Here is a 21,654-nt window from a genome sequence, read left to right as displayed (position 1 = left end):
ATTTCCCACCACTGACAGATTAATGGGTGATAAGTCATTTTTTAATTATCCTGTCCCATTGACAGAACCCAACCCTCTACTTGACCTCTAACATCTCCCTCCATGCACTTTGAACCTTCACCTCTGACTCCTGGTCATCTCCAGCATCTTCTGTTTGGATGATCCCAGCGTATGGCCCCCATAGTGTGTCGGTGGTGAGGTCCCGGCAGGCCAGGACCTTGGGGTAAGCAGCATCATCACTCAGCTCCAGATCATCTACAGATAGAAAGGGAGAGAAGAGAACGGGAAGAGAGAGATAGGAGATAGAGAGAGATATTAAGTCACTAAGGTGCCACAAGCAAACAAGATACACAGCCAAACAAAATTAAACCAAATCCAGGTAAAAATACGATCTCAAAACACAACTACAATGATCTACGTCATGTAAAGGCCAGAGCCCTGGAGATAACTGAGGAACAGACATGGGAGTCAAGGCTTTTTGTAAACAACCGGTGTAGACTAACAGTGAAATGCTTACTTACAGATCCTTCAACAATGCAGAGTTAAAAAAGATAAAACATCTAACATAAATGTCAGTGGTGACCCGAGGAATAAATGCACCGTGAATAACGAATAACAATAACGAGTAAAAAAAATCACGGCTATATACAGGGAGTAGCAGTACCGACTCGATGGGTAATGGAGGTAGCCATGTACATATACTCTGGGTAGGGGTAAAGAAACTATGCACCAGGATAGATAAAACAGTAGCAGCAGCGTATGTGATGAGTGTGAAAGTGTGTGTCGTCGGTATGCATGTGTACGCGTGTGTGGGCGTATGTACTGTGTGTGTTGGGGTTTCAGTGTAAATATGTGTGAGTGTGTGGGTAGAGTCCAGTGTGTGTGCATGGAGTCAGTGCAAGAGAGTTAGCGCAAAAAAAGGTCAATGCAGGTAGTCCAGGTAGCCATTTGATTAGCTATTTAGCAGTCTTGTTTCGAGGTCCTATGGCATGGAGGTAGAAGCTCTTCAGGGTCTTGTTGGTTCTAGACGTAGTGCACTTGTACCGCTTGCCGTGCGATAGGAGAAAGAACATTCTATGGCTTGGGTGGCTGGAGTCTGAAAATTCTTTGGGCCTTCCTCTGACACCCCCTGGTATAGAGGTCCTGGATGGCAGGGAGTTCCGCCCCAGTGATGTACTGGGCTGTACTCACCACCCTCTATAGCGACTTACCTTGCGTTTGCCGAACCAAGTGGTTATGCAGGTGCCGTTGATAGGATAGTCTTGAACGGAGCTTGTACAGAGTTCATCCAGTTTGTTCTCCAGGGACTGCACTCCAATACAACAGAGGGCAACGGTGGTTCACCTACGTGGTCGCGTCAGTATGCCCCCTTGCTTGCATCTCTTTTGCAGCCGTTTCCTCTTTCGAGACCTGGGTATTTAAGGCCTGGTACGGAGTAAGCAGAATGTAAAGAGCTGCCAACTCGTTGAAATAGAAATTTCCCTCCAAATCGAGGTTAATGATCACTGTTAAGATGTCCATAAGCTGTTTTTTCAGTCAAAGGAAATTATGGCGGAGACATTATGTGAGCTGGCGCACAGACAGAAAAAATGTTTTTGTGTGGAGGTGCTGACTAACGACGAATATAAACTATAAAAATAAATAATACAGAAATTTGCACACTATTGGGTAAATCACCCAATAAATTACTGGGAGTTGATATATGGAATGTGCGACTATCTTTATGATTTATTTTGATAGTCTATAGGAGACATTATGTACAAAAGAAGTTAAGATCAGCTTTAAAAAAGCTGGCAAGACTGCTACTATCCACTTTTCTGGAGGAGGGGGGGGGGGGTTACTAGACTACTAGAACAGGAGGAGACTCAGGCCATTGAGGAGGAGAACGCTTCACTAACGAACTGACAACCCTTACAACAACACAGAGGATCAACCAAGTAGGATCTCAAAGGCTTCAACAAAAACAGACGTCTCTCACAAAGGGATGATTGAGAAAGACATGTAGAAATTCACTGAGTCCAGTACATATAGTAAGTCGTCATATGACACAGCCCCCATAGCAATGGTGCTCTACAGAGCAGTCCCCCCCCCCCCACACACACGGTTCAGCTTCACTTTCGGGGCTCGGGCTAAAGTGCCGAGGCGATAAGAGTGTTTGTCTAACACTCTCCATGTCAAAACACTCATCTATCTTCTCTGTATCTATCCCCACCAGAGAACAACAGACAGACGCTGATAAAATGGCTTTCCCACAAGCCTAGAGTGGGAGAGAGAGGGATGGAGAAAGGGGGGTGGCAGGGAGAGAGAGGGATGGAGAAAGGGGGATGGCAGGGAGAGAGAGGGATGGAGAAAGGGGGTGGCAGGGAGAGAGAGGGATGGAGAAAGGGGGTGGCAGGGAGAGAGAGGGATGGAGAAAGGGGGTGGCAGGGAGAGAGAGGGATGGAGAAAGGGGGTGGCAGGGAGAGAGAGGGATGGAGAAAGGGGGGTGGCAGGGAGAGAGAGGGATGGAGAAAGGGGGGTGGCAGGGAGAGAGAGGGATGGAGAAAGGGGGTGGCAGGTAGAGAGAGGGATGGAGAAAGGGGGTGGCAGGGAGAGAGATGGATGGAGAAAGGGGGTGGCAGGGAGAGAGATGGAGAAAGGGGGTGGCAGGGAGAGAGATGGAGAAAGGGGGGTGGCAGGGAGAGAGGGGATGGAGAAAGGGGGTGGCATGGAGAGAGACGGATGGAGAAAGGGGGTGGCAGGGAGAGAGGGATGGAGAAAGGGGGTGGCAGGGAGAGAGAGGGATGTAGAAAGGGGGTGGCAGGGAGAGAGAGGGATGGAGAAAGGGGGTGGCAGGGAGAGAGAGGGATGGAGAAAGGGGGTGGCAGGGAGAGAGAGGGATGGAGAAAGGGGGTGGCAGGGAGAGAGAGGGATGGAGAAAGGGGGTGGCAGGGAGAGAGAGGGATGGAGAAAGGGGGTGGCAGGGAGAGTGAGGGATGGAGAAAGGGGGTGGCAGGGAGAGGGATGAGGGATGGAGAAAGGGGGTGTGGCAGGGAGAGAGAGGGATGGAGAAAGGGGGGTGGCAGGGAGAGAGAGGGATGGAGAAAGGGGGGTGGCAGGGAGAGAGAGGGATGGAGAAAGGGGGTGGCAGGGAGAGCGAGGGATGGAGAAAGGGGGTGGCAGGGAGAGAGAGGGATGGAGAAAGGGGGGGTGGCAGGGAGAGAGAGGGATGGAGAAAGGGGGTGGCAGGGAGAGAGAGGGATGGAGAAAGGGGGTGGCAGGGAGAGAGAGGGATGGAGAAAGGGGGTGGCAGGGAGAGAGAGGGATGGAGAAAGGGGGTGGCAGGGAGAGAGAGGGATGGAGAAAGGGGGGTGGCAGGGAGAGAGAGGGATGGAGAAAGGGGGTGGCAGGGAGAGAGAGGGATGGATGGAGGGAAAGGGGGATGGAGAAAGGGGGGGCAGGGAGAGAGAGGGATGGAGAAAGGGGGGTGGCAGGGAGAGAGAGGGATGGAGAAAGGGGGTGGCAGGGAGAGAGAGGGATGGAGAAAGGGGGTGGCAGGGAGAGAGATGGAGAAAGGGGGTGGCAGGGAGAGAGGGGGAGAAAGGGGGTGGCAGGGAGAGAGAGGGATGGAGAAAGGGGGTGGCAGGGAGAGAGAGGGATGGAGAAAGGGGGGGCAGGGAGGAGAGAGGAGAAAGGGGGGTGGCAGGGAAGAGAGGGATGGGATGGGTGGCAGGGAGAGAGAGGGATGGAGAAAGGGGGGTGGCAGGGAGAGAGAGGGATGGAGAAAGGGGGTGGCAGGGAGAGAGAGGGATGGAGAAAGGGGGTGGCAGGGAGAGAGAGGGATGGAGAAAGGGGGGTGGCAGGGAGAGAGAGGGATGGAGAAAGGGGGTGGCAGGGAGAGAGAGGGATGGAGAAAGGGGGTGGCAGGGAGAGAGAGGGATGGAGAAAGGGGGGTGGCAGGGAGAGAGAGGGATGGAGAAAGGGGGTGGCAGGGAGAGAGAGGGATGGAGAAAGGGGGTGGCAGGGAGAGAGAGGGATGGAGAAAGGGGGGTGGCAGGGAGAGAGAGGGATGGAGAAAGGGGGTGGCAGGGAGAGAGAGGGATGGAGAAAGGGGGGGGTGGCAGGGAGAGAGAGGGATGGAGAAAGGGGGTGGCAGGGAGAGAGAGGGATGGAGAAAGGGGGTGGCAGGGAGAGAGAGGGATGGAGAAAGGGGGTGGCAGGGAGAGAGAGGGATGGAGAAAGGGGGTGGCAGGGAGAGAGAGGGATGGAGAAAGGGGGGTGGCAGGGAGAGAGAGGGATGGAGAAAGGGGGTGGCAGGGAGAGAGAGGGATGGAGAAAGGGGGGTGGCAGGGAGAGAGAGGGATGGAGAAAGGGGGTGGCAGGGAGAGAGAGGGATGGAGAAAGGGGGGTGGCAGGGAGAGAGAGGGATGGAGGAAAGGGGGGTGGCAGGGAGAGAGAGGGATGGAGAAAGGGGGGTGGCAGGGAGAGAGAGGGATGGAGAAAGGGGGTGGCAGGGAGAGAGAGGGATGGAGAAAGGGGGTGGCAGGGAGAGAGAGGGATGGAGAAAGGGGGGTGGCAGGGAGAGAGAGGGATGGAGAAAGGGGGGTGGCAGGGAGAGAGAGGGATGGAGAAAGGGGGTGGCAGGGAGAGAGGGGATGGAGAAAGGGGGGTGGCAGGGAGAGAGGGGATGGAGAAAGGGGGTGGGCAGGGAGAGAGAGGGATGGAGAAAGGGGGGTGGCAGGGAGAGAGAGGGATGGAGAAAGGGGGTGGCAGGGAGAGAGAGGGATGGAGAAAGGGGGGTGGCAGGGAGAGAGAGGGATGGAGAAAGGGGGGTGGCAGGGAGAGAGAGGGATGGAGAAAGGGGGGTGGCAGGGAGAGAGGGATGGAGAAAAGGGGGTGGCAGGGAGAGAGAGGGATGGAGAAAGGGGGGGAGAGAGGGATGGAGAAAGGGGGTGGCAGGGAGAGAGAGGGATGGAGAAAGGGGGAGAAAGGGGGTGGCAGGGAGAGAGAGGGATGGAGAAAGGGGGGTGGCAGGGAGAGAGGGATGGAGAAAGGGGGTGGCAGGGAGAGAGAGGGATGGAGAAAGGGGGGTGGCAGGGAGAGAGAGGGATGGAGAAAGGGGGGGTGGCAGGGAGAGAGAGGGATGGAGAAAGGGGGGTGGCAGGGAGAGAGAGGGATGGAGAAAGGGGGTGGCAGGGAGAGAGAGGGATGGAGAAAGGGGGTGGCAGGGAGAGAGGGGATGGAGAAAGGGGGTGGCAGGGAGAGAGAGGATGGAGAAAGGGGGTGGCAGGGAGAGAGAGAGAGATGGAGAAAGGGGGTGGCAGGGAGAGAGAGGGATGGAGAAAGGGGGTGGCAGGGAGAGAGAGGGATGGAGAAAGGGGGGGTGGCAGGGAGAGAGAGGGATGGAGAAAGGGGGTGGCAGGGAGAGAGAGGGATGGAGAAAGGGGGGTGGCAGGGAGAGAGAGAGAGATGGAGAAAGGGGGAGAGAGAGGAGTGAAGGAAAGGAAGAAAAAAATTCAGACGCAGTAGTGAGAAGGAGATGGGAACGAATCAAGCTTGTGAATGTGTTTTTGAGTGTGTTACTGTGTTAATGTGACCACTGTTTGACTCCGGTTGTCATAAATGGAGCTCATACCACTATATTTGAACACATTGTAAGCTTCTGTATGAAACTGCACTGGGCTAACAAACTCATAATTGAGTTGAAAATCTCTGAAGCTAAAATGTATTTGATTCCCATAAAATGTTGAAGACTATACAGGCAATAGGCCCATGTCTCTATTAGCTATTAATCCGTGTTAGTCTTCTTTCCACATCAGTGAGGCTGAAGTTCAGTGTCCAGGCTTGGCCTATCTCCCATCACCCCCTGGTCAGATCACACTGTAACCCCCTAATCTCAACACTCCATCATTGTCCAGTCTGCTGCCCTGTCCCTGGCTGGTCTCGGTCACATGATGCCTTATCAACGTGACCACCACTATTAACCTAATTGTGAAATTGTCTTCTGAGATGTTACCTTTGTGAGGAAATACTGAGAGTCAGTGTTTAGAACGCCTATTCCCCCTCAGGAGACTGAAAAGATTTGGCATGGGTCGCCAGTTATTCAAAAGGTTCTACAACTGCACCATCGAGAGCATCCGTGTTGCATCACCGCCTGGTATGGCAACTGCTCAGCCTCCGGCCGCAAGGCACTACATCACTGGGGCCAAGCTTCCTGCTATCCAGGACCTCTATACCAGGTGGTGTCAGGAGAAGACCCTAAAATTTGCCAAAGACACCAGCCACCCGAGTCATAGACTGTTCTCTCTACTACCGCACGGCAAGAGGTACCGGAGGGCCAAGTCTAGGTCCAAAAGGCTTTTTAACAAATTCTACCCCCAAGCCATTAGACTCCTGAACAGCTAATTAAATGGCTACCCGGACTATGTGCATTGACCCCTCCCCCCCCACACACACACATACACATACATCTTTTACACTACTGCTACTCTCTGTTTATTATCTATGCATAGACACTTGACCTCTCCCTACATGTACATATTAATTACCCCGACTAACCTGTGCCCACGCACATTGACGCTGTACCAGTACACCCTGTATATATCCTCGTTACTGTTATTTTATTGTTGCTCTTAATTATTTGTTACTTTTCAAAAAATATGTTTATGTATTTTTTTTTTCAACTTCAGTTTGAGTAAATACCTAACACTTATTTTTCTTAAAAGTGCATTGCTGGTGAAGGGCTTGTAAGGAAGCATTTCACTGTAAGGTCTACTACCCCTGCTGTATTCGGTGCATGTGACAAATAACATTTGATTTGATATAGAAGATACAAATATTTGATCCTGCTGCCCAGTCTTCTCCCTCTCTATCGGCGTCACCTCCTGGATGGCAGGGTCCAGCTCTGAGGTGCCCACGGCCAGCCGCCCGGGCACACCATTCAACCGGCGACTTTAAATAAGAGATCAGTTTCATCCTCCCACTGAGGCGGAGGGAGTGATCATGAGGCCCCTTTTAATCACTGCACATCTGTAATCTCTGCAGGTTAGCATGGCGCTACTCTACGCAGGGCCTCCTCCAGTTCTAATCACTGCTAATTACCACTACCACCCACCACAAAACCCCATAATGACCTGGGGCTCTTATCAATACTGCTCAATGCCCTGCCGCTCGCCTCTCGGCCTGATACTGGCCCCTCTGTAGGGGCTCTACACCCCCACAGCCCTGTTCAATGCCCTGCCGCTCGCCCACTCCGCCTGATACCCTGGCCCCTCTCCTCGCCTCTACACCATATCTATACCCTCACAGCCCTCAACAATATCCCCAGCCTGGACCACAGACATCATCTACGCTGCTGCGTGACCAGTGGCCACAAAAACACAGGCCTTATCAATAGGGATCTTGCACGACAGAGTCCACATAGAGCGAGCGGCCAGCCTTATCAATATAGCTCCACTCTGGCAGTGTCCACACAAAGCCTCATCAATACGGCTGCTTCACCAGCCACTGGGGCGCCCTGTCCGTTTACCACAGCAGACAATAAAACAAACAATCACTCTATCATTAATGAAATGACTAATGCAATTACCCGATGAGTAGAAAGATGGGGATAGAGTGAGGGTAGGACGGAGAGGAAGGACAGGAGGGTGAATAATGCAACAATGAGGTCATAAATTAGTAACAAAAATACATGTGTGATATACATGTACAATATTTCAAATGCATCATTGACCTGGATGAAGCCAACAATCACATAACCACTTTTATTTTATAGAGACCTGGTATGTTTGTGACCTGTTGTGGCACGTATCCACAGACAGACTCCCTTCAAATTCCCTTCCTGTCTGAACCCTTCAAGAGGAACAAAGGAAACATCACATCTAAGCTGAGAAAAAAAACATACTTCTTAATTAACAGACACCTGAAAGTAGTTTGACAAGTCTGTCAAATTGTCATGAGCTCAGTGAACATTGATGTCCTGCCGTTAGTTACATGGCCCTATGAGTAACCCAACACCACCAAATGGGTTATAAATTATATCATGTTAAAGTACTACCAATGACTGTAGTTTATGGTATAGTACTGTAGGGGGACCAGAGTTCAGACTAGATTACCCAAACAATGTTTTAAGACAGACATACAGTAGCACTTCCTGGTACAGGTCAAATACACAGCGTACATTTATCTAGTTATTCTCAACAATTCATGGGACTCTTGGACAGCAATTCATGGTCTAATGGACAAGAACTTTGAGTTATTGAGCAATGAATGACAACATCACCAGCATTACTCAACGACAATGACCAACATTACATCAGCCAACCAATTCTGTTGGTTGTCACGTATGCAAAACAAAATGCATGACCAATGACTAACAAAAAGCAGTTACACAACCCTAAGTAACAGGTGCTCCCCTACTCCCCAACACCATAGTCTCCTCTATCAAGGCTAATTGATTTAAAAAAAACAATTGTTGATATCAAATGAGCACATCGCTGCGGAGCCATTGATTTTTTTGACACAGTACAACAGGAAATCTTTATCAGGGCCGTACTACGACCCTGCGCTAATAGGTGGGGTTTAACCTCTGCTGAATGACAAATCCCTGAGCTTTCTTCCCCACTCACTCAGCATGGGGACTCCCTCTCTGCTCTGCCCTGTAACGCCCAACTGAGGAAAGAAGATGGGCCCCTATCGGTAAATCAAATGTTATTTTTCACATGCTTTGCAAACAACAGGTGTTGACTAACAGTGAAATGCTTACTTAGGGCTCCATTTCCAACAATGCCGAGTAAAAGATTAAAATAAAAAGGTAAAATAAAAATAGATTGTGACACAAGGAATAAATACACAGTGAATAATAAATAACAATAAGGAGTAAAAATAACATGGCTATATATATACATGGAGTACTAGTACAGAGTCACTGAACAGGGGTACAAGGTAATTGGAGGTAGCTACTGTATAGGTAGGTATAAAGTGACAAGGCAACACGATAGATGATAGACTGAGGAATAAAGGAATGCCAAATCATTTCAGCCTCCTGAGGGGGAGGAGGCGCTGTTGTGCCGTTTTCACAACTATGTGGGTGTGTCTGAACCATGTTAATTCCTTAGTGAACAAAGAGATAGTTGAAGTTCTCAACCCTCTCCACTACAGCCCTCATAGATGTGGACGTTTCCTGTAGTCCACAAACAGTTTCTTGGTCTTGCCGATGTTGAGGAAAGGCCGTATTCCTGACACCACATTGCCAGGTCACTGACCTCCTCCTTACAGGCTGGCTCATCGTCGTCGGTGATCAATCCTTTCACCGTCTGGCCGTCAGCAAACTTAAAGATGGTGTTGGAGCTGTGTGCAGCCATGAAGGGTTAGGGATAGGATGAAAATGTCAGTGAAGACACTTGCCAGCTGGTCAGCACATGCTCTGAGTACGCCTCATGTCCTGGCCCCGTGGCCTTGTGAATGTTAACTCTTACTCATATCGGCTACGGAGAGCGAGATCACACAGGTGTCCGGAACAACTGGTGCTCTCATGCATGGTTCTATGTTTCTTATCTGGAAGTGAGCATATAAGGCATTTATCTCATCTGTTAAGCTTCTGTCGCTGGGCAGCTCGCAGCTGGGTTTCCCTTTGTAATCCGTGGTAGTTTGCAATCCCTGCCACAACCGCTGAACATCAGAGCCGGTGTCGTAGGATTTGTGCTTAGGATGCGGTCTTAGACGCTTTGCCTTTTTGATGGCTCGAAGGTCGAGGCAGGATTTCTTAAAAGTGTCCAGATTAGTGTCCCACTCCTTGAAAGCGGCAGCACTAGCCTTTAGCTCAGCGCAGATGTTGCCTGTAATCCATGACTGGTTGGGTTATAAACATACGGTCACTGTGGGGACGACGTCATTGATGCACTTAATTAGGCCGGTGACTGATGTGGTAAACTCCTCAATCAGATGTGTCCCGGAACATATTCCAATCTGTGCTAGTCCTGTAGTTTAGCATCCACTTCAATGGATCATTTCTGTATTGAGCGTGTCACTGGTACTTCCTGTTTGAGTTATTGCTTGTAAGCAGCAAGCAGGAGGATAGAGTTATGGTCTGATTATGCCAAATGGAGTTCCACCTACACTCTCTAACAAGAAACATTTCCATGATCATCCAAGCAGACCCAGAGTCCCTTCGGGTCCAGTAGCAGTTCAGTTGAAAATATACACATTTCTGGAATATGCACCTCATGCTCAGGACGCAATCATTTCCATTTTACCCTCTATTGCACAGCCAAGATAAGACACCTGCATCGCCACGCTAATCAGATGAGCTTCAACAGAACTTTATCATTGACATTTACGACTGTTTACCCAACTAATTTCTTTTAACTGCACTGCTGAACTTTTATCAGCAAAATACATACCCTAGGAAAGAGCAGATGCCAAACATGCAAATTACAAATATGTGAAATAAGATAAAATAACTTAAAACAAAATGGGGAACATTACTGTAAGCCAGGGTGGCAAGACAGTGTTGACAATATGTATTCCTGGGAATACAGACAGAAATGAAGAATGCTGACATTCACATGCAAAACTTCATTTTGAGTTCAAAGCCCAGTGGTTGAATGTGTTTACTTGCAATAAGAGCCTGTGATTGAGATACATGACTAGTAACACCCTTGTCTGAGTTTATGCTTCAAGTATACTTTATCACTCTAAAAACACAGCCAGCTGGGAGTCCAAGGTAAAAAAGAAACATACAAAAAGGACAAGCACTGAATGTCATCATTAATAGTGGCTATGTGCAATGTATTTCCTGTGTCTCTGGGAGGCTGTACCAACAGGGGGCACTGTAAAACAGAGAGCAGCCTCATTAGGGTCAGCAGTAGGACTGGAGGGTCACAGACAGGGGAGAATGGTTAGATCCGATCAAGACACCAATACTACCTCTGATCTCCCACACACACACACAGAGACAGTGTGTGTGTGCGTGCGCTTGTGTGTGTATATGTGCGTGTGAGCTCAATCTCTATTCATTCTTTGCCTCCATCTCTTACAGCCTCCCCTTCCTCCACTGCTACCCTTTTAGAAATTGAAAGTAGAGACCTTCCAGAAACTCTCCCTGATAATCACACATAAATTAATTAGAAAATGTTTCTTGACATTCTCTCCGCATAGATGGAGGGAAAAAAAGACTCGGGCAAAGCCACAAAATTAATTGTACGGTATGTGACTTCGATAATTAATTCAATCATTAATTCATGTCTTCTTTAACAACTCCTTCTGGCTTCATGAAGGACATTTCAATCATAGCTGTATCAGGATGTAGACTTGGAAAGTGAGTGTAGAATGAAGCTACTGTAAATGGTCAGGGCCATGTACAAATCCACTAGCTAGAAGTTAGAAGGCCTAAGGCGCTATAATAATAGCACACAAGGATGTGAAACAACGTGCCATAAAATATGAGTCCTTTTCTTACACTCTGGTCTGTGTCTGTACTTTAAAAGAGCAAACCGTTTTAAACATAATGCTGCTTCCTGTAATAAATCTATATAGAAATCACAGGCAGTGGTGTAGTGGAGGGTAAATGCAAGTAAACCCAGTTTACCCACCTTTTTTCCCCATCTCCCAACAGTTTACCCACCTTTTCCCCCCATCTCCCAACAGTTTACCCACCTTTTCCCCATCTCCCAACAGTTTACCCACCTTTTCCCCATCTCCCAACAGTTTACCCACCTTTTTCCCCCATCTCCCAACAGTTTACCCACCTTTTTCCCCCATCTCCCAACAGTTTACCCACCTTTTTCCCCCATCTCCCAACAGTTTACCCACCTTTTTCCCCATCTCCCAACAGTTTACCCACCTTTTTCCCCCATCTCCCAACAGTTTACCCACCTTTTCCCCCATCTCCCAACAGTTTACCCACCTTTTCCCCCATCTCCCAACAGTTTACCCACCTTTTCCCCCATCTCCCAACAGTTTACCCACCCTTTTCCCCATCTCCCAACAGTTTACCCACCCTTTTCCCCCATCTCCCAACAGTTTACCCACCCTTTTCCCCCATCTCCCAACAGTTTACCCACCTTTTCCCCCATCTCCCAACAGTTTACCCACCTTTTTCCCCATCTCCCAACAGTTTACCCACCTTTTCCCCCCATCTCCCAACAGTTTACCCACCTTTTCCCCCATCTCCCAACAGTTTACCCACCTTTTTCCCATCTCCCAACAGTTTACCCACCTTTTCCCCCCATCTCCCAACAGTTTACCCACCTTTTCCCCATCTCCCAACAGTTTACCCACCTTTTTCCCCCATCTCCCAACAGTTTACCCACCTTTTGCAGAAAAATGCATTAAAAGAACAGGGAGCGTTATTTTTGTCACTGCGACCGGTGAGCAGAGTTACCCACCTATTTGTTGACCACTACATTACTGATGACGGGTAAGAAAAGGGAAGTATTAATGGGCTAACGGAGGAGAGACAATTGAGTGTGCTCTTGTTCCACTTCCTAAAATGGCTACTTTTGTCCTACAGTTTTAACGGCAGATTTTGTTAGAGGAGTGTGTCAGAAAAAGTGCCAGAAATTCCCATTTCCTGGTGTTAATTCATTGAATCAGGCTGGAGGTGGTAACTACTGTATTGACATTCAATCATTCCAGAGATACTTCCATTTGGGCACACCAAGCCAACGATGCATTTCAGAAAATGCATCACCCTCTCCAAGTTCAACACAGTACAGTACATGTGACAATGCTCTTTCCCCTGCATGAAATCTCATCACACACATCAGATCTAAACCATAAAAAAACATTCAGTATAGTGGAGCAGTGAGCTGGAGTGGGAAGTTGGTGTGAGTCTGGCAGTGGAGAGATAGAGGACAGGAGGGGGAAAGAACAAACTGAAACGCAGGGTAGGAAGGACAGGATGTGGGCTAGCACTGCTGAGAAGCCAGGCATCTGATAGGGTTGTAATCACCATGGCTCTGTCCCGGCAACAGGCGCTAACACATCGGCGATGGGAGCAGCTGGGCTGATAGGGCCTGGACAGCACTGAGAAATGTTCCTTTAGATTATACCCCTCGCCTATCAATCATCACGAGGGGAACAGAGTGACACAGAGACAGGGCCAGTTGAGAGAGAGCGAGAGTGAGAGGACAGGGGTGGACAGGGGTGGGGTTCAAGAGGAACGGAGATAGAGGGGGTTGTTAAGGCTTAACTACAGTTGCTCCTTCATTCTAGATAAAATACACCAAAGCAGGTCCATCATTAAACGGTGAGCTTATTATTTTACCACAGTGAAACAGACATGTAATGGCCACCATATTTATTCACAGGAACAGATCACATTCACATGGAAGCAAACACATTCAACCACTGGGCTTTGAACCCAAAATGAAGTTTTGCATGTGAATGTCAGCATTCTTCATTTCTGTCTCTATCCCCAGGAGTACATTTAGTCTTCGACCTTAGATTTTTATGCAACTTTTTCCAAAAAAGATTCAAACATGTTTGCAGAAAGAATGGGGTGTCAGCTATGGCATGGCACCTTGAATTTGCAAAATATATATTTTGGTTATTGAACTAAGGCAAGTCAAGTTGATTTAAACATAATTATGGTAACGGAATTACAACATGGGTCCCTGATATGTACTACATAGAAATGCATAATTATGGATATGAATGTCATTCTCCTCATGTTTCACAAGTAGTTTGGACATCCCAACACAGCATAGTAGAGCACAGTACAATGTAGCACAGCAGAGTAGGGTAGAGTAGAGTTCAGTACACTTCTTTTATTTACTGTACTATACTCAGTACTTTACTCTACTGTGCTATGCAAACTTGTGAAACATACATCTACAACAGTTTCAGATTTGGTCCAGTCCAGCCAGGCCACGGTGGACTGACCAAATTTCAAAATACTTTTCAACGTCCATGGACGTCCGGTGCTCAGTGGGTGAGGATGGTGGTTACAGTAAATGGAAAGAGAGGAGGCTCATGGGTAGGTGTCAGTAAGAGCTGGAAGAGGTCACATTAACTGGAGAGAGAGAGAGAGAGAGAGAGAGAGAGAGAGAGAGAGAGAGAGAGAGAGAGAGAGAGAGAGAGAGAGAGAGAGAGAGAGAGAGAGAGAGAGAGAGAGAGAGAGAGAGAGAGAGAGAGAGAGAGAGAGGTTGTCCACGCAGACAGTTTTATAACTCTTGGTTTGACCACCCGTCGACAGAAAGAAAACAGTTATGAGCTGAACATAACAGTATGTAAATTCAGTTGCACTAATTCCGTGACCGATTTCTTGGTTATTCCATTACCAATTTGGTAACGAATTACAAGTTTTAATCACTTAATAATATAGGCTCTTAGTGTTCATTTGACACCCAATTTGATATTCTCCTATGAACTTCACATGTAGGCAGTGGTGTGTATTGATGGATGCCAAGGGAAGCCAGGCTTCAACAAATATTTGACCAATAAATAAGTAAATAAAGTAATTTATATTTCGTCTCTCTGTGTTTTCATAATTTTCTGTAAATTTGCAAGTGGTTGAATCTCAGCGGAGAAATCATCCGAGCGAGGGAAACAACGCCCCTCTGTCTCAGCCTGTGTAGCCCATGTACCTGATTCTCTCTGGACCAAAAGAGTATAACATGTTGCCGACGTAGCATTTGATTGATTGACTGATGCAAGAATTTGGCCTTCCTTCATCATTTCTTTTTTTGCCAATCAGCATTGACCTGAGCTCAACTGTGGGATGTTCCAGTGCAGCAAAACACCCCCAAGGGAGGACAGTTTGGATTTGGCTTCAGACCAATGAAATCACGTATCTGTTTCTGGTCTGCTTGTGTTGATGTCCTGTAGTAGCTAGCTTCTAAAATCGGCCCTTTCCTAAGCCATGGATGGAGATGGGGATTTGTGGTTATGATTATGACAGCGATTCTGATCCATAAATGAATATGTTGTGCCACTGGCCTGAGACAAGTTCAATATGCAGCCTAGATGTAGCATAGTAGGCTCACATTAACTAGATAACTAGCAATCTTGGCTGGTTAATTGTTGCTCATTCAAGGAAGTAGCCTATGACAACAAAAAACTAAAAGTGTACTGTATGACAGAGCCATAGACCGGTTTGCCAACATGAAAAACATTCAACTAGTCTACAAGTAGGGTGAGTCAACATTTTTGTTTAAGCGCGCACACACACACAGAAATCAGTGTGTGTGTGTGCTATGTGATATTTAGCAACATTGATTAGACTAAATCGATTTTGGTATATTTACATTTGTTTTCCAGTATTAAACTAAGCATAAACAGCCTTGTTGATTTGATGTTGAAATGTTTAAGTTGAAATGGTGATGGAATAGCAGAGGCAGTGCTCCTGTTGTCTTTGTGCTGATGTGCAGGAACTCTGTGGTTCTCAATCAGGTGTTGTTTAGTAAACTGTTGAAAACATTAACTTGCTTGACCTGCAGGAGATATAACTGTCTGTATGCAACATTTGCTTTGTGGACTTCACCGGACAGATGTTGCTTTCCTTTTATTTTAATGAAACAAACGTATTTGTAGTTGAATTTATTCTGCCACTGTGTAACTGTTGTCTTTCTGTTGTCACGGCCTTATTGTGTATCACAGTGGTGTATGAACGAATGGGTTAGAGAGCAAACTACGCAATTATCACAACGTAGGTGGCATTTTTGACTGGCTTGGCTTGCTCAGTGATTTTACCCATGCACCGCTACCGCATGAAGGTGCTCATGGGTCCTTTTCGATGGAAATGGCCTGAATCAACATGTCCAATGGGCATAGAGTATCTAAAAGGCAAACAAACCTCCAGGAATGAGTAAGAAATAGCCTCTGAATGATAAATATAATCTGCTGTAATAGACAGGTTACAGAGAAGCCATGAGAAAAAGGTCTAGTAATGAGTGGTTGGCTTTCTATACACCAGTCTGCAGTGTGCTCATTATAAGAACATATCAAGAGACCAATATTTCCCTTAGACACACATTCTCGGCCTCACACCAGAGGGCGAAACACACTCCCTCACCCGATCCCCGCACTCCTACTCCTCAATCCCTACCCCTCAAAAGTGATGTCAGACCACAGTCAAATGTTTATGATGTGACTGAGACAACGGTCTGAGACAACGGTCCAAAACGGATACTTTCTGTAGCAAAGTATTGTCCTAAAAAAATAACAGATTTTGGGATTGGGATTTTTGTTGTTGATTTCTAATACTAAAGAGAAAATAGCTACACTAAATTATGCAAATGTGTTATTACTGCACTTGATACCTCCACTGCCTTCTGCCTTTCGTGACACACAAGGAATAGGCTGAAATAAAACCTCAAAAGTAAAACCGCTATATCGCAACCTGATACACACAACTAAACTTGTATAACTTCTCATTTGATGGATATCTTTACAGAGAAATAAAGCAACTTGCAAAATAATAAAAAAGCAATACTAAAAAAGCAAGCACACAAGGAACATTTTCCAGATAACATTACTGCCTTTAATATTATGCATAGTGATAGGAGATTACACAGGAGATTACGGTCTCCAAAACTGCTAAATACAGTATAAGGCACGTTCAAAACCTTGCTGTTAGGTACATTAATTTTCTTTATAAATTCACATAAAACCATATATCATACGCAGATTTAGAAACAGACATCATAATAATCATAATTTTTTATAGTCATGATTAAAATTTACTTGTATTTAATACTTTAATCTTGGTATACCTGTAAGGAGCCATGTCAGTTCTACCTCTGCCTTTTCCACTTTAGTTCTGCTCATCCCTCACCCCCCTGCTCGCCCTCCAATTCCCTCTACGGAGCTCTCCTATAGAGGGATATGCAGATTCAGTCACTCTCTGCTGACAGAGAGACAACCTAACCCTCTATACACACCTTCATATCAGGACCACTCCCCCCCTGCCTCTCACCCACCACCACCGCTGCCCAAAATAAATTATCATCATTTATATGCCATTGATAATATGCATATTACTATGTCACTCCATGGTCCTACATAATTAAATATTATAAAACTCTACCACGCCTGGTAAATAATAATAATAATTATTATTACGTTGCCATAATAATTTATTATTGTGGGTAATTTGGAGGATAAGGATAGAGGAAAATGCTAGCAAGGCAGGTCTGCTGGGTTTCTCCAGGTCCGATTGCGCAGCTCAGTGACACTCAGTCTGTTCTGTTCTGTATGTGGAGGAGAGAGAGCCAGGAGTGACAGTCCGTGAGCCACGAGGGATTACTGTGATGGCTATTTGCATATCAAGAATTTTAAGCAGAGAGGAAAATATCAAACCCTCCAGCCAGCAAGGTCATTCAAGAGACACATTTTTTTCTCTTCATAATTTATTTTGCATATCATGCAGCAGGACACATCCTAGATTAAAAAGCCTCTTTACCGTATCATACTATCCCTGCCAGACACTTGGTCCCAGCCACCGCCTTCCATTCCAAAACATCACACCCTCATCAAACTCTATATTACACACACCAACTCCATTACAGAGAAATACAACCACAGACACACACACACGTCATCTTCCAGGTGGCCTGAAAAATATAGCAAGAATATAATTTGTTAAATAAATATTTGAGCTAGTGTAAGCCTTTTCCTTACAGCATTCAACTTCTTTAGATATTGCTTATAATCAAGGCATATTTTAATGTTCATGGTTTTCACTATCAATTAATGTCACAAAGGCAATGTATTGATAGTTATTGACAGTAAATATAATTATTACATTTTTTATACTGCTTGATAACGATCGTCTATAGTCATATCACTCACTTGGATGAAAGTGTAGGCTACAACCATATGATAACCACTTCTCATATGGTCCTACCAGGGAAAATAACACACTAATGACACTTTACAGGAAGATAATGCCTTTCTGATGGGAAGTGGCACATTTTATTTTCTAATAAACAGGAAACTAATGTGGTCGACAAATATAGGCATGGGAAGAATTCAAATCCTTATTTTGAGCAATTACAATAGGAGTCTTCCTTCTGTTCATCTGAAATGTAATGTCTGAGCGGTGGTAATGACACAGACACAATGCAATATCATTTACAGGAACGAAATAGATAAAAAAATATATATAAAAATCCTTTCTATAAAGAATTGCTAACTTAATAATCATTACCATTATATTGTAAAAATGGAATTTTTGCACAGAATTGGAAATTACATGAAAAATATTTCTACACTGTAAATGAACGACAAATATTCATGATTGTGTTCATCATTGACTCATTATGGCATAGAGAGAGAGCGAGAAGACTGCGAGGGCCTGAAGACATCAGTCATGGAGAAAGAATATATCGAATTTCTCACATGAAGCGTGGCTGCCATGACATGAACATCTAGAAAGCACAGAAATTGAGGGCAAGCACCAATCTCTGGCAGACAGGAGCATGACAGTCTGCATTTGTGAGGAAGAAAATAGTTAAGTTGGACAGCTTGTGAGAGCGACAGAGAGAGACAGAGAGGGAGAGGGAAAGAGAGAGTAAGAAGGAGGGGGAGATGGTGAGGACCTGACCAGACCCTGCTCTCTCGTGTAAACCACCCCCAAATCCCTGTACCCAGATGGACAGCCAGACAGACAGGAGGTAGAGACAAAAACAGATATGCAGCTAGAAAGTTCTGTATCTTCAGCCTCATCCGAAAACAGGGGTAAACTAAGTGACAGTGAGAAATGAGCAGAACGCTAACACAAAGAAGAAAGAGATGAAAGACTTTTCCATATGAGAAAATGTTCCTCTCCCAGAGACTTGTGAGAAATCGCTGATGGAGAATAAACGAATGTATGAACAAGACCACGTTCACCATGTCTCCATTCCTGACATTCAGAGGAAGAAATAACAAGAGGGAAGTGCATGTCTGGGTTTGGGGGGTTGTTAGTGGTGATGGGGGATTGTGGGGGGGGCCTTGACGATAAGGGAAAAATTCAGACCGGTCAAAGTTTCCCTTTTGCCAATCGTGCTCCTGATAAAGACAGCGCCTGCTCCAGTACTGATAGAAGGGCTATCTCTCGCTCGTTCCCCCTCTCTCTTGCTCTCCCGGCAGTTAGTTTGTGAGAAAAAAGCCTATCACACTAACATCACTGTGCTGCCATCAACCAGCAACCACACAGCAATTAATATCGCTCCAATTACTGTTAAAGGGACAGGCTGGGACATGACGATAATGAAAACATCCTCAACTAAAATAATTAAAAAACACTGACATACTCACTGATGGGCACATACACACTCACACACACAGTTTGAAAATAAATATGAAAGATAGATCCTATAGTAATCTCCTTACATTATTTAACTGAACAGAAGAAAAATAAAAAAGCTATGACAAGAGAGATGAGAAGAAATATGATGGCAATTGCTTGTTAAATCCTCTGTGACATGTTTGTGTTCTCAGATGGGTTTTTCTTACAAGTTGAATAAATTCCCATTGGTCACATTAAAGGCTGCCTCTCCCAAACAACAGCCTGGGCACATCACACCATCTACACAATAATACAGCAACTTAAACACACTCACACTTACTTTGCAAAACAAATACACAGCCCTCAGTCAAGATGGCTATGACACAAAAACAAACACATTACACACGTACCACACAATAAACAAGACAAACTAGACGTGGATTCACAGTCTCTGACTAGTCGGACAGACAGACAAACTGACTCACCTGGACCCCTCCATTGTAGACAGTCTTCCTCCTCTTCCATCTCCTCCTTAGTGTGTGTTGGACCTTTCTCCTCCTCCTCCTCCTCCTCATCATCAGGTACACAATGGGATTCATGTGTCCTTGGCTCTGTTGAAAGAAGAGGGCATCAGAACAATGAGAAACAACAGGGTTGGTGCATTATACATTATATACGTATCATATTATAATAATATGACGTTACATCGAGACATGAAAATAAACACTATTCAGAAGAGGATCGATGGCCATCCAGTGGCTATTTATTCACTTTTGTCTTATTCAACCTGTGTGAGTGTGTGTCATAGTAACCACTGCTCTAATATCCAAAAGTTCTTTCCGGGTGTATGTAATAACACAAAAAACATTCTGGGCTAATAATGTAATAAATAAATAAATAAATAAAAATTGCAAAGGGGTTTAGGAGCTAGAAGCAGAGCTGCCATTGTCTATCAGCGCCATCCATTCAGGGGACAGGACACTGTGTGTGTGTGTGTGTGTGTGGTGCTCGCAATTCGTCACACTTGAGTGTGTATGTGTGTGTACAATGAGTCTACTCCACACATACTTTCCTCATCATTGGCGGTTCCTGTCTGTTGATCAAAGCCCTCAGAATAAAGCCTCCATAGCTGTGTAACACAACACCTCAGCACGGAGATGGACACTTTGATTCTCCAAGCGACACCACAGACAGAAAACCTCATTAGAGACGATGTCTAGTGATCTCTCCCTCTCTGCCTCTGTCGCATAAAGGCAAACCACCTCCAACAAAGACACAGATGGAGTATACACTCTAATCACTGTCATCAATATCCCTGTCTGTCTTTGATGAAGGTGATTACTGAATCTCTCTCTCTGATCAGTGTTCACTGTGTAGGGAGAACTCTGAACCTCCTCTTTGACTTTGGTATCATACACTTTACTTCCACTGTGTTCCTACATAGCAGAATAGGCTGATTATCAGCCATTAGCTTAATCAGAGGTACTCTCCCGCCCCTGCCCCTGCCCCACTCACCTTCTCCCCTTCCCCAAATCCCTTCCCATCAACCCACACCGATAACACCTCGGCCTTGTGCACAAAGGGCATGTTTACCATTGCATTCTCGCACAGATAAACAGCGATAGCGCTCGATCGATACCCAGCCATAAACGTCCGCCAACGTGACGCCCTCAGAGAGGTGCTGTTATTAATGTAACAGTTGAAGATTAGATCTGTATCGTCAAAAAAAAAAAAAATCAACCATTGCCCGCCCCCTCCTAACTAAAAATCCACCCACCCCGTCCAACTCTCCATCCCACCCCATACACACACACTCAGCCTGTCCCAGCACATCAGCCCCGACACTACTAACCCTCCCTGTCTGCCTAAACAGTCCCATTATTTTCAGCTATAAATCACATTGAATGGCATATTGATTTTATCATGCAGCGCTCAGCTGGGGGAGTGGAGCTGGAACCACAGTTATTGCGTTTAATATTATCAATATTATCTCCCATATCATCTGAGCCGAGGAGGCAGGTATCAGGAGTCGATGACAGAGACTTTTCTGCCGCCCCCTCCTCCCCTCCTTCTATGCCTCCCACCCCCCACCCCCCCAACCGAGAAAGCCTCTATCAATCTGATAAGCAGAACTTCCCCTGTCACACATGCAGGGCAAAGTCACCCAACAACCTGAACTTCTAAACCCAGACTCCTCTTTCTCATCCCCAACTCACTGTGTGTCCTCCCCCTACTGCATTGTTGACCTCTGCTCTTAACTCATGTTAACTCACTGGTGAACTCCACTGGTTCCCACAGAAACAAAAACAGGGATGCTGCTTGAGCGCAAAGGCCCTGTGAAGAGAAATAGTTATTTGGACCAGCAGTGTTGGTCTCTCTCACTCACTAGTTTTGCCTAGCATATTTTTTATTATCCTAATAAGGTCTCAGACAAGGGTCCTTGTTTCAGTAAGAGTTCCTGT

General features: G+C 46.1%; 1 protein-coding gene across 1 annotated transcript in view; it reads right to left on the bottom strand.

The window, feature by feature from the left end:
* Nucleotides 1-19,799, bottom strand: part of LOC135532645 (zinc finger protein ZFPM1-like) — a 42,697-nt gene extending 22,898 nt beyond the window's left edge. Inside the window, exons 1-2 of the mRNA XM_064960112.1 lie at nucleotides 19,678-19,799; nucleotides 122-255 (exon numbers count right to left, since the gene is read on the bottom strand). Of these exons, the coding sequence (XP_064816184.1) occupies nucleotides 122-255; nucleotides 19,678-19,717 (174 nt within the window). The 5' untranslated portion in view covers nucleotides 19,718-19,799. The remainder of the gene's footprint in view (nucleotides 1-121; nucleotides 256-19,677) is intronic.
* Between the last annotated feature and the right edge of the window lie 1,855 nt (nucleotides 19,800-21,654).

The sequence above is a fragment of the Oncorhynchus masou genome, unplaced genomic scaffold, assembly GCF_036934945.1.
Source record: "Oncorhynchus masou masou isolate Uvic2021 unplaced genomic scaffold, UVic_Omas_1.1 unplaced_scaffold_1963, whole genome shotgun sequence".
Classification (NCBI taxonomy): Eukaryota; Metazoa; Chordata; class Actinopteri; order Salmoniformes; family Salmonidae; genus Oncorhynchus; species Oncorhynchus masou.
This window is presented reverse-complemented; position numbering and strand designations above follow the sequence as displayed.